The sequence below is a fragment of the Perissodus microlepis genome, chromosome 16, assembly GCF_051167445.1.
Source record: "Perissodus microlepis isolate ML-2025 ecotype Zambia chromosome 16, ASM5116744v1, whole genome shotgun sequence".
In the NCBI taxonomy this organism is placed as follows: Eukaryota; Metazoa; Chordata; class Actinopteri; order Cichliformes; family Cichlidae; genus Perissodus; species Perissodus microlepis.
This window is the reverse complement of record NC_140476.1, coordinates 16849646-16862813: the sequence shown is the minus strand read 5'-3', so window position 1 is coordinate 16862813 and position 13168 is coordinate 16849646. Positions and strand designations below refer to the sequence as shown.

Here is a 13168-nt window from a genome sequence, read left to right as displayed (position 1 = left end):
AAATGACCCGTTTATATCCACAAAACTTGAATTATGTCTCACATATTATGATAACAGATTATGAAGCTTTGCAACCATTAACAAACAGACTAAAAACAGTACTGTACCATGGATATATGCTAGTATATTATATTGAGAGAGATTGCTTTCATACCTGTTGACAGTAATGGTCCAAAAGACATGTAAAGCACACCAAAGTTCATTTGCAAAACAAATGTTTCTATTATGCACAAAGTAAGTAAGTACACTTAATATGATTGTATATGTATCTTTTTCATGATAGACGTTTGAAAACGGCGTCAGCGCTTCAGGCTAGTAAGAACTTGGTCAATTATATCAGTCATAAACCACAGAGCTATGCTACAGTAATGCTAATTTGGCTCATTACCAAATATATTACCTAATATTAGCAATTATGAATGTTGCAAGTCATAGCGCATCAGGAAGTCATCAAGGAGCCTCGTTATAGATCATCATTGGAAGCATCGGGACTATTTGTGCCCTTTTTTTCTCAGTAAAATCTATTCATGGTACAATACACGGAAATTAAGTTCAACTAATTTGATAATTTATCAAGCTTCTGTTTGTTCCCTGTCATTAGTTATTACTGTCAGTGCTGAGCCTTGATCATGTCTTGCTGTTGAGTGGTTCAGCCTGGTTTTGGTCAGCTGTGGCATCTTGAAAGTCCAGAAGGGCAAAAAGCAAATAAAATCACAGGAAGTTCACCAGATGTGACATTTTATTGATGTAGTGCAGGATTAATTAAAAATATACTTATCAGTAACTCACAGTTGGTGCTGATTAAAACGATGAATCATAATCATCCAGCTCTAGCAGAGCTTTTTGAGCCACACACCAGCTGAAAACCGACAGTTCTCCCTCCGGGTCAAAGGTCAGCATTTAGAGCGCCTTGTCTGAAGTCAAGATACTGACACCTGGTTAAGCACTGTGTGACATCACCAGGACAGCTGTGGAGATTAGCCCAGTGAGAGCCTCTCTGTTTCCGATTCGCCTCCTGATCAGGTTGCATTTCATCTCCCTGCAGGAGCAGTTCTTGTAAATGGCGTGAGTTTCTGTAGAACAGATACCAGGGAGCTGCACTTGTGACTGACTCTAACAATGAACAGATGTTTTCTATCCAAGGAAAGGAGGACAGCGAAACACTCCCAATTTGTGTTGGTGGACGTTGGATTGTGGCAGAGTCACCGTGCATACACTCCTCCTTTTTTTATCTCAAGGAGAAGCTTTAATGGTTGAAAATATTAAATATTGTCCTAATGTGTATGCTAGTGAGTTGTCTACTGGAACTTATAAAAGACTTTTAGGTCATAAGGATTTGAAAAGAAGTCACTGTCAAACATCTTTGTGAAGCATCTATTTGTCACTAAGCTACTGAAATCGTGCAGCACTGAACTAAGTAAGAGCAGGGCAGGGCTTTCTAAATGACTTTCTAAATCTGTTAACCATCTCACCAGCAATTCTGATTAAACGGACTCACATCCTAAGCCTCAAATTCTCATCAGATGGTTCGACAGTTTCTTCAGCTTTATCAAAGTGATGATCCTAGTGGTGTATTAGCTTCATGTAGCATGTTGAGATGAGAAAATGGAAACACATTTAGAGGTGACTGAATGACACCCAGTTCCAGCCTTCACATAGCCCTGAATTGCTACCTCACTGTGTCAATGCAGTGCTACAGTGGTCTGTAATTAATTTCTGTTGTCTCCTCAGTGCATTAAGACCTACAAGTCAGACTGGCATGTGGTCAACTACAAGTATGAGGACTATTCAGGGGACTTCCGACAGCTTCCAAAGTAAGTCTATAGTTAAAAAATCCTCGACTCAGCACTGCAGTGTAGTTATAGAGGTGCCGTCACATTGTTATGAGAGGTTAATAAGAACTGCTATGCTATACAGCCGGTTTAAAGCTAAATCCTGCAGTCACACAGTTTTGGTTTTTTTTAGCCCGATCACACACGCAAGCTGTCGCCTATTTAGTTTTCTGTGTCCGACAACTTGCGCGACTCAATTAGAAGGAAACACAGCATACAAATAACTGTTGCACACATTTAAAAGACTGTTTCCTCTTCCTAGTGCATTGAGCAATTTCTGAACGCAACCAGTGTGGAAACCACCCTCATTGTTTAGAGATTGTGTCATCACCTCCAGCTTCTCCCGTAAAGAATCCTTATTTTATAACCAGTGTGTTAGAAAATGAGCTGACAGTGACCTTGTTGGTACAACTGCTGCCAAATGTTCTGTCACTTTACTGAATCTGGGGAAGTTGAAACAATGCATTGTGACGTCGGTCGCCAGTTTAAAAAATTAACAGTATTTTTAGATGGTGATTCTCACCTTTTGGCACCTGCTCATTTTCCAGCAAGCTGTGTGTGCGTTGTGTTTCCACGAGGAGCCGAAAAGTCGTTTGTGCTCCTCTTGAGAAAGCCTCAAAATGTAAAATGACTTATTATAAAAAAAGGGAAGAAAAAAATTAGAATGATCTCACCAAACCGCTTCAGTCACACATGCTGGATAGATTAGCAAAGCCATGAAAGAGCCATCGTAAGCTGTCTATAGTGCTCTGTGTGCGTATGGAAAACCTGCAGTCTTTTGTTGTTGTGATGAATAGATTCACTTGACATATCTCCCCTTGAGCTATTATACTTACACTGTATTTGGGTTTTTCCAGTAAAGTGTCCAGGCCTGATAAATTGGCTGTCCATGTATTTGAAGTGGATGAAGATGTCGACAAAGATGAGGTGAGTTCTTTGTCAGCAGATATGGACGGTGTGAAGAAACACCCATTGCTTATTTTTAGTTTCTAGGGTGCCTAAAGTTTCACGTACTGTAACTTAGGGACACTTTCAAAGTGAAAAAATCAAATGTGTATATTTGACCTCTCCCTGATCGTGCTTATTTAACCATCAAAAGACCAAAACAGCACTTAAAACTTAGAAACATTTATGAATGGATGTTTTTTCTTTTATTCATAAATAATGCACAAACATTGTTATGAGGAGTTTTAGCCACTTTAATAGATACACCTGTTCAATTGCTCATTAATGCAGATATCTATTCAGCCAATCGTATGACATCACATGACCATTTAGGAATGTAAAGATGCTCCAAATGACTTGTTGAAGTTTAATCCAAGCTTTGGAATAAGAGCAGAAAGGTGACTTAAGTGACTTTTAAGGTGGCATAGTTGTTGGTACCAGACGGGCGGGTCTGAATATAAGCCGATAAGATGAGTCTCAGTTTCTGCTGCAACGTTTGGAAGGTGGGATCAGAATTTGAAACATAAAAGCATGGATCCATTTTGCCACATATAACACGTAATATCCATGTTCTGATGGCCGCTTCCAGCATGACACAAAGCTCAAATCTTCTCAAACTAGTTTCTTGAAGATGACAACGAGTTGACTGTATTCAAACGGCCTCCGCAGTCAAACGATCACAATCCAACAGAGCATCATGGATGTGCATCCATGTGATGCTATCATGTAAACATGGACTAGTTCTCAGGGAACATTATTGAATCTATCCCATGAAGAATTAAGGCAACTCTGAAGGTAACAGAGGATCGAACCCAGTACTAGCAAGGTACCTTTAAAAAAAAATGAAAAAATAAAACGTGTGTTTGATACCAAATTACATCCAGTGTGTCAATGTGCAGAACAGAGCTCCATTAATGTTTGTAATGCCACTAGTGAAAGTCTGCTGATAGATTCAGGTTTCCTCCTGCACAGTAACAAGGTTGCAATAAAAAGAGATAAAATAGCTCAGAAACTGCTCTTAACAAAGTTTGTGGACTTTTTGATTAACTGGATCATGATTTTGAAAAAGCTGAGTTTAGTTGTCATTTAGTTCTATCATATTTAACATAGTTCTTCAATTCCTTGTGAAACTTGGCAACTGACAGGGGAAACAAACTAGATGGATAAATGGCACTGCGTGCCAGAGAGAGGGGGAAAAATCCCAGCGTTTAATTTGGGTGTGAACGGTTCCTGTAAATAAGAGTTCATGTTAGTTTTTAGTTTTTCGCACAATTGAGTTTCTTGATTCCTCTTGATGACATAAACCTTACCCTCAAAAATGTTGTGCACTGTTAAATTTCACTTATCCCCACTTACGCCTTTCATGTTTTTATTGTACGGCGATAAAAGGCATTTTTGTGTCTAATAGGTGAGTTAACAGTAATTACAGCGTTGCACGTGCACCATGCATTTTGTTTCACATTGAAATTTAAGGGCTCCAGTGCAACATTTGGACCTTTTTATCCTCTGCTAATTCATGTATGACAGAGTGGGTGTGCAGTCTTGTACAGATTAAACAAGTGCTTGTTGTCTTTGGAATGATTGGGAGGAATTCACAACAAGGAGGCTCATAAGTCACCTGACAGACACTCAGATTTGTTGGGAGTCTTCAAAGCCTTAAAGATAATGCGGGGCTGTTACAGATACAATTGTTAAGGTCACACCGCTTCATAGGATGTATGATGAAGATCCTGACCTGCCCTTGTTGCACAATATGTCAAACTGTGCCTCCTATAGGCAAGAGAGTATAGGAGCTGAAATACAATACATGATCTTTAGAAAGATTTCTAGAACTCAGCGCTGCACAATGTATTTTCCCTTGTAAATAAAAGGAGCTTTGATTGAAAGAAGTGTAAGTCCCCAGAGAGTAAAATCTGGGAAAGGAGGGAAAGACTTCAACACAATAGAAAGGCTCATCCTTCACGACCCGCACTACAGAATATTTTTAAATGGGGAATTTCCTCGTGTAGATGAGAGAAAAGGATATAAAGCCTTCCTGTAAATTTCCCGAAAGAAATCTTCGTGCCTGTTCTAACCGTACATTGAGACCACATTCAATATCAGCTGTGTAATGTGGTTTATCTGCACTTTGTCTGACTGTAGATTTTTAGTGTGGCCTTTTGGTTGGGATTTTTTTTTTATCATGTCCTTGACAAAGTTTTCTCGGGCAAAGAGAGTTCTGAGATCCTAAACTCAGAGACTTTTCTGCTTCTCTGCAGACCTGCAAATGTTGTCTAGACACTGACTAGTGGAAATGGGACTCTGAACCTTTCCAGGTGCTTTTCAGCTCACTTCACAAACTTCCACACTGAAAATATTATAATTCCTGCCAACGCCCAATAAAGCAAATCCCTTTTGCTTTATTGGGCTGAGAGAAGAAGCCGGACTCGAATGATAACATCTTGAAAGCCCATTCGCTCTTCTCATTGTAGTCTTTCAAATTTGGAAAGTGTATCTGCAAATGATATGCAAGGCTGATATACACCTGGACCAAACTATAGAGTTTGACCGCCATATCTCCTCTTTCATCATTATTCCCCTAATTAGTTTATTTTTACAGATCACGAGAGCGGTGATCGTGTGAAAGGCGTGATCTCATACAAACCTCCATGAACGTTTGAGATGACTGGGCCCATGTGTCACAGATCTGCTATGAAAGCTGAGATATATTTATTTAGTTTAACAGTCATAGTTTGTTTTATGTTCTTCTGCCTTGGTTGTTTGGACTGAGAAAGTCCTACATAGTGCCGGGATCTGTGTCATCTCAGACCACAAGATCAAAGACTTTCTGCACAGCAAGGCAGAGCTTTGGCAGGGTGGGGCAATTGGTGACATATTATTGTATGCCGCTTCACCGCAAAAATGTCCAAATAAAGTCACACAAACTTTTCTTTAGATAAAATCAGACATTGTTTTGAGATGTATACATGATGCGTGTGCGTGTGTGCGTGTGTTTGGAGCACTTTGTCTCCATGTTTATTTACTGCAGCTTGTTTCAACCACACACAAAAAAAGAAAAGTGAAATGATTTAATTCCTGAATTGGCACATTTGTGCATATGCTGTGAAAACGACTAGATTTTAAATCTATATGGCTGGTTAAGATGTATGCATTATCCTTCTGGTGTTATGTAATTGTCTGATCTTGTGTCCTTGTCTCCTGCAGGACACAGCCTCCTTAGGCTCCCAGAAAGGTGGAATCACTAAACAGGGCTGGCTGTATAAAGGAAACATGAACAGTGCTATCAGTGTCACCATGAGGGTAAGGTGGCAATAAGGACCACATTAATAGACTGTATGATTTATTTTTATTTTTTCAACCCAAGTAATCGATTTTGTGCAAATTTTTAACATTTACTAGTTCCAGTTTTTCAAATGTTGGGGTCTGTTTCTTTTCTTTGTTTTATATCATGGCACCCAAAATGTTTTGAACCAAATGAGCAAAGCTTACTAGTGCACTATATATTTAGTACCAATTATCCAGATATGATGAAAACAAAGCCATATACTCTGAGAAATGACAGAAATATGCCAATTTGGAGAGTCAACATATAGAAACTGTGTATCTTTAGAGGATTCTGGTTTATGACTGTTTAAGAATTAGTGTGAATAGTCTTACATGTCTTGATTTCAGCTGTATTTTTCAGTGCTTTAAGACAGTTTGAACCGTTTTCAGTTAAACGTGATCAAAGTTACATGACGCCATCTTTGTTGTTTATTTCACATTTAGGAAAGTTCTCCTCATTTTACTATTCCATGTTTTTTCCCCTTCATATGACCACTCGCTGTTCAGTTTAACCTGTTTTAGTTATCTTTTTGCAGGCTGTAAGACATACAAATAATTCTTATTTCCTGTCTTTCTTCTTTTTCAGTCATTCAAGAGGAGATATTTCCACCTGACTCAACTTGGAGATGGTTCTTATAACTTAAACTTCTACAAGGATGAGAAGATCTCCAAAGAGCCCAAAGGAACTATTTTCTTGGACTCCTGTATGGGTGTGATTCAGGTACATTAAGGCAGTGATTGCTAAACCTCATTGACCCAAGATGACCTGCATGCTTTGCCAAACGGGATATCCCTGTCTGCACATGTGGTAGTGTGGCCCCTGGGGGAAAACGCAGTTTCCCCAGAATGAACCGGTATTATAACGATTTCCTCTTTCCAGTTGTTTTCTGTATAAACTTATTTCTCAGCATTCGGGATGAATCACTATCTGTAACAGGCGAAATTTGAACTGAAATTATTCTAACAGTGACGCGCTACTGCTGAAAAGTGAGCCCGTGAGAGCTTCTCTTCTCCACTTCTATGAAACCTGAGCTCGCTCTACCCCAAGGTCGTGTTTTTCTGCTGACTGTCAGCTGTTGAAACAAGGTGAATGCTGAGGTCTCGATTCTAAGCACTTTCCCCGAGCCTCACAATCAATGCCACGTGCTAACAGCTGAATGTAGGCCAACACTCACTGGATGCATTATCATCTATCTACAGCGTCAACAAATGGAAAGAACCTGTTTTTTACCTCTGAGGCACCCAGCTGGCTGGGTTACCTCAAGTGTAAGCTGAGGGGAGTGTGCAGGATATTTGAATGCTTCAAGATGTGTGTGGGTTATAGTGGCTGTGCCATTCCTCGGGTTTGCTGAACCTCCACGTCGCCCAGTTTTCAACCAAAGACCCCTGCTCGTATAATTGCAGCTCCTGGCTCAGTCCAGCAGCTTCACTGCCAGCTTTCTGAGCTCATTTTTAACACAGAATCTCAGTAATTAAAAAGGAAAACCATTTGAGGCTATTTTTTAAAAATCATTGTGTAACTAAAAAGCTCAGCAACAAATCCAACACACTCAGTGTTGTTGATGTGGACTACTCCAAACTGGTCTCAAGAGCTGAGATATAATGGGACCAGATTATAAATCAGTGATAAAGAACATTTAATTTGATCCTTTTTCCTTATGTGTCTTACGGGAGTGATTTAAGTACTGCGGTTATTTTGCGGTCTTCTGTTCGCGAGTGTTAGCCAATCAGAAGAAAACTGGCTTAGGTGAGTGGAGACTTAAATAGAGAGGAGCTAAAAGGGTGTTTTTTTTCCACACGTTGGATGAACTGAGGGGCTTCAAGGCCAAGTATGACCAGAAATAATGACTACAATAGGTCCACTTTAATGAATATTAAAGCTAAACTGCTTTTCCTTGTTTAATGATTTAAGCTGGCCCAGATGAAGTTGCTCCATGAGTATAACTGCAGTTTTTTTTTTACGCTGCAGCTTAGAGATGCTAGAGAGGCTTCAAGCTGAGCCTCAAGCTGGTCCTCCACTTTGTAAAGATGCCAACATACAGTCACACACACACTGCATTTGTCATATATCAACTGACCAGCACTCTCTTTGTAATAACAAACAGCTAAAAAATGTTAAGTGTTCTATGACTCAGTTTTCCAAAAGTTTTCCTTTCTCCTCTCTTCTTTCTTACTCTTTAAAGTAAGGATACAGATACAGTGCTGTAGGAATAATTTTAAGGACCGTCGAGTCAGTTTCCCTGAGTTGAGTCTCCGACCTCAGGTGATGACACTGGTTAAGTCACTTTATCAGGACTCTGGTTTTATTTCTGTCCCAAACACCCCTCTCTGTGTTTACTCAGCTAGTCTGCAGATATTGTCTCTCCCTCCCAGTCACTCCCACTACATTGCAGGCAAGCTGCAGAGATAACCACCATAACACAATCCAGTGACTGTTGACAATAATAAAATGGCTCCTCTATTTCTCTAAAACAAATTCTTCTGGAGTCGTTTATTAAAGTACCCTAATAAGCATCAGACCTCAGAGTCGCTGAGTTATAGACAAACTGCAGCTCAGTCAGCCCTCATTGGTTCTGAATGGGCTTTAATAGAATAACACGAAAGCCCAAATGAGGCAGTGGCATCAGCCTTCGTAGCTGTTTTGAGGTCATCACTGGCAGAAGGGCTTTGTTATCCAGATGTAAATGCTTCGTCCCTCCCTAACTCACGTTCCTCCCATTTGCTCACTGCAGCATTTAAATTAAATCTGAGTTTAGATGCTTACATGTTTACCAAACTTTGACTTAAAAAAAAAATCTACTGCCTCATGGGGCCGTGTTCTCTTCAGAGAGGGGGGTGAAACATCCCTTCTGCCATGTTCACTATGTTCACTACTGGATGTTTGATGTTTAAAAGTGAAAAATTAAACTCAGTCTGTCTGTATGAGATTCCACTAATCCAATCTATTCAGTAATAACACGTCTTGTATTTTTCTATCGTTATAATTTAAATTCAGTTTAATACATTTTTATTTATATAGCTCAAAATCACAACAGTAGTCTCAAGGTGGTTTATGTTACATGGTAGAGACTCTATCATAATACAGAGAAAACCCCAACAATCAAATGACCCCTCATGAGCAAGCATTCGGTGACAGTGGGAGGGAAAAACTCCCATTTAACAGGAAGATACCTCCAGCAGAGTCAGGCTCAAAGAGGGGGAGCCATCTGCTACGACAGATGGGGGTGAGGCGAGGAAGACGGGACACAAAACACACTGTGGAAGAGAGCCAGAGATTAATAATAACTAATGATTGAACACTTGTTTTGCAATGTTCAATAAGTTTTTATCTGCACTGTCTACAACTCTTTCCTTCCTTTTTATCCCCCCCCCATGCCGTCTCTGCAGAACAACAAGGTTCGAAGGTTTGCTTTCGAGCTTAAGATGCAGGATAAGAGCACCTACCTGCTGGCTGCAGACAGCGAGGCCGAGATGGAGGAATGGATCAACACGCTCAATAAAATCTTGCACAGTAGCTTTGAAATCGCCATGCAGGAGAAGAGAAATGGAGACATTCACGATGGTATGTGTGCGTTTGTCCGGATTCTTCCACATGAAAGGGAGTCTTTATTTGTTGGTATTCCTGTCGAGATAGCTTCCTTATTCTGGGAAAAGGTTTTGTGAAATTGTGCAGATTAATGAAGAGAATTTTCATGCTTAGTCAGTTATTAATAAGGGCGACCTTCTCACTTAATCTCACTTTTTTTTTCCTGGCCGTGTGCATGTAGTATGTGGAGATGTGATACCAGACCACCCAGGCTTTTAATACTCACCTCCTGTCTCACAGGAGGCTTAGCCGTGAAGCAGAGAGGCTGAATGCCTCTGCATAAAACACTCCGCTAATCTTTCTAATTCCTCTACTTGTATTAATCATCCTGTGCATGAGAGAGGGGAAAGAATAAAAGCGCTATTGCGCTTGAAAAGATCTGGAAGCTTTCTTTTAAATATGCCACTGAGACCTGCAGTATCCCCATCTCAGTCCCGGGTGATTCCTGCACAGCTGAATTACTGTTTACCGAACTTTCACATTAAAGAGGTTTTACAACCCTAGGTGGTTTTTCTTAAGGTTTACATATTTTCCCCACACCCATTGTTTCTTGTATTTTCTGACAGATGATGATCTTGGAAAGTCAGACAGCTCCTCTGGCAGTATGGACAGCTTTCAGGTAGGTCCTACTTTCTCTGTTGGATGTGCATGCATTCTTCTAATGGAGTTTAATCTCCTGTCCTCACTGAAGTAGCAAGAAGGCATAGAAGGAACCATCCTTGCTACAAACACGTGTCTTAAATTTAGATTTAAATGTTGAGGGTGACAGCCAATTTCCCAGTGATTCATTTGTTTTTCATCCGACCTGACATTAAACACAGACCCCTCCCTCCTATTGGCCTTCTCAGGATTATATCTAATATGATTTTTCCTTTAAGAGTGCGTTTTGCCCAGAATATATACAGAATGCATACAGTCAGCAATATCCAATCCAAGATACCCAGCAGGGAGAAAAGCATTAGGAGCTTTGATGATTTTTGAGGATAGAATCCGCTCTGGTATTTAACGGGGAAACTGTCTGACGACTTGCAGGCTGCAAATATTTTTCCGGTATTTATGGTGTTTTTTTTGTTTTGTTTTTTAAAAGCTCTTCTTGCTGTTATTGTGAGGAGTGGTACGTAATAGTAAAGCCATATGTGCATGGAAACTGGTGGTAACAGTTGGGTGGAAAACAGTTTGACAGGATAAAGTGTGCTCCAGTGAAATGTGTGCTGGTACCACCTGACTCTCACCCCCGTCTGCACAGCACAATCGGCCTGTAAAATATGGAGCCTGACTTCCAGATTGGTGTGAATGACAAATGTTCTACTAATAAAAAAAACAACTCGCCGTGAATCTCCAGGCCAGCGTTTCCACTGTTTCAGACAGTTTGCGGTTCAGTTTAGGAAATGCTTTCCTTCTCCGCAGAGCACAAGAGATATAGAGTCTAGGATGAAGAATGAAACCAGGCTGAAGCTGTTCACGCTGGATCCGGACACACAGGTAAATTAAGGCGCACTAATGTTCACTTTGTCCCATTTGGTGATAACACCTGACCCAGTTTAATGCTATACTGTCTTTTGAACTATCTTTAGAAACTCGATTTCTCAGGAATAGAGCCAGACGTGAAGCAGTTTGAGGAGAAGTTTGGCAAGCGTGTGCTGGTGAACTGCAACGACCTCTCGTTTAATTTGCAAAGCTGCGTGGCCGAGAACGAGGAAGGGCCAACAACAAACGTAAGCTGGATCTCTTTTTCTTTTTTTTTCCGCATCAGGCCTTAAATAACAGAAATATCATTATCCGCCTGACTAAGGATGGATGAGATGGGTTTGTTACAGCGGGCCGGATGGACTTGTCTTATTATTTGAGCTGGTGAACGACTCCTGTTGGCATAGCAACCAGCCTACAGGCTCAGAAATGGCAAACAATTTGTGTAATGAAGTCTGATGTCCTGCTGTCCCTCCCAACAGAAACTGTCTATTAAAACTTAAACATGGTCCACACACACGCAGAGCAAATGCTTCGAAGTGCGTTCACGCAGCTCCCTCCACTGAAATTTTACAGCAATAGCTGTTAGCTGTTCGTGAGACGCGTGTCTATCAGTCCAGCTTTTTCTCTGATGCCAGTGGTCAAATATATTTATATGTACTGTAAAGTCACGTGACACTGGATCCACTGAAATACTACAATGTAATTAGTTATATTTATGCTTTTATTATTTAATACTCTTTATTTTTATCTACACTACACCAGTGCACATCACATTAAGTTCAGTAAAATTAGTTATTGTTAGCTGTGGCCCTTGGGAGCATTTTATGTGGCCTGTAGGCACAATAAAGGACAAATACACTGCCTTTTTTTTATCAACATCATACTTTATCCTTTAAAGTATCCTTTATCCAAGTCATACTTTGATATCTTAGTGTAGTACAAGATGAAAGGAGTCATCATAGCAGCCCAAAGACATCACAGCATACCTAACACATGTGCATAGTACTTTAGTCTGATTGGCAGGACTATCAGACTCGTTCTAATAAATTGACACTGTGCTCTTTCTCCAGGTGGAGCCATTCTACATCACCCTGTCGCTGTTTGACATCCAGAATGGCAGAAAAATCTCCTCTGATTTCCACGTTGACCTAAACCACCCCTCTGTCAGGGGCATGATGCCCAATAACAGCAGTCAGTATATGAACGGGGGAGGCGATGGCCGACCCGACAGCCAGCGGTTGATCCACGGGATGCCAGAAGCAGCCATGCAGTATCCCAGACAGGTAAATAAATACTTGAAAAACACTGATTCTTGTTTTTCTTCATCTTAATGACTGCACTGGGGAAATCTACCAATACATATTCAAATCTGTTCTAACATTTCGATTCATAGGGAGTGTTTTCGGTAACATGCCCACACCCAGATATCTTCCTGGTGGCCCGCATAGAGAAGGTGCTTCAGGGGGGTATCAACCACTGTGCCGAGCCATACATGAAGAGTTCAGACTCCACCAAGGTACTGACCCCGTGTTCCTCTAGAATCAGCAGATTCCACCAAATTATTCCACATTATGCAAAGATAATCTTCCCAGTTTGCAATCGCTGACCAGTTGAGCAGAAACTCAACAAAAGCATTGACTTTGGCTCTACAAAGTAGGTGCACACCCCGAGGGCAGAACAGTGGGTAGTAATGTGATTCAGTCCAGCATGTTGGTCGAAGGACTGTGTGCGTGTGTTTGTTTTCTCAAATGTGTGTGTACTCTGGTTGAGATTGGCAGCTTGCTGAATATTGTTACAGTTACTGTAAGAGACGAGGTCCAGCTTGTGCGTGTTTGTGTCGAAGCTCAAGTGTGTTCCTGTTTTGCACCAGGTGGCACAGAAGGTCCTGAAAAATGCCAAGCTGGCATGCAACCGGTTAGGCCAGTACAGGATGCCTTTTGCCTGGGGAGCAAGGTACTTTTCCTCCTTAAATACATCTGCATGCTATTTCTGTGAGTTTTACATCAAGACC

General features: G+C 40.8%; 1 protein-coding gene across 9 annotated transcripts in view; it reads left to right on the top strand.

The window, feature by feature from the left end:
* LOC146370664 (dedicator of cytokinesis protein 9-like) overlaps positions 1-13168 on the top strand; it is a 74128-nt gene that overhangs the window by 38812 nt on the left and 22148 nt on the right. For all 9 annotated transcript variants that reach the window (XM_084955018.1, XM_084955020.1, XM_084955019.1 and 6 more), the window contains exons 4-14: positions 1732-1814; positions 2690-2759; positions 5982-6077; positions 6688-6822; positions 9489-9663; positions 10254-10306; positions 11095-11169; positions 11262-11402; positions 12228-12440; positions 12551-12673; positions 13028-13110. In XM_084955018.1, the coding sequence (XP_084811144.1) occupies positions 1732-1814; positions 2690-2759; positions 5982-6077; positions 6688-6822; positions 9489-9663; positions 10254-10306; positions 11095-11169; positions 11262-11402; positions 12228-12440; positions 12551-12673; positions 13028-13110 (1247 nt within the window). The remainder of the gene's footprint in view (positions 1-1731; positions 1815-2689; positions 2760-5981; positions 6078-6687; positions 6823-9488; positions 9664-10253; positions 10307-11094; positions 11170-11261; positions 11403-12227; positions 12441-12550; positions 12674-13027; positions 13111-13168) is intronic.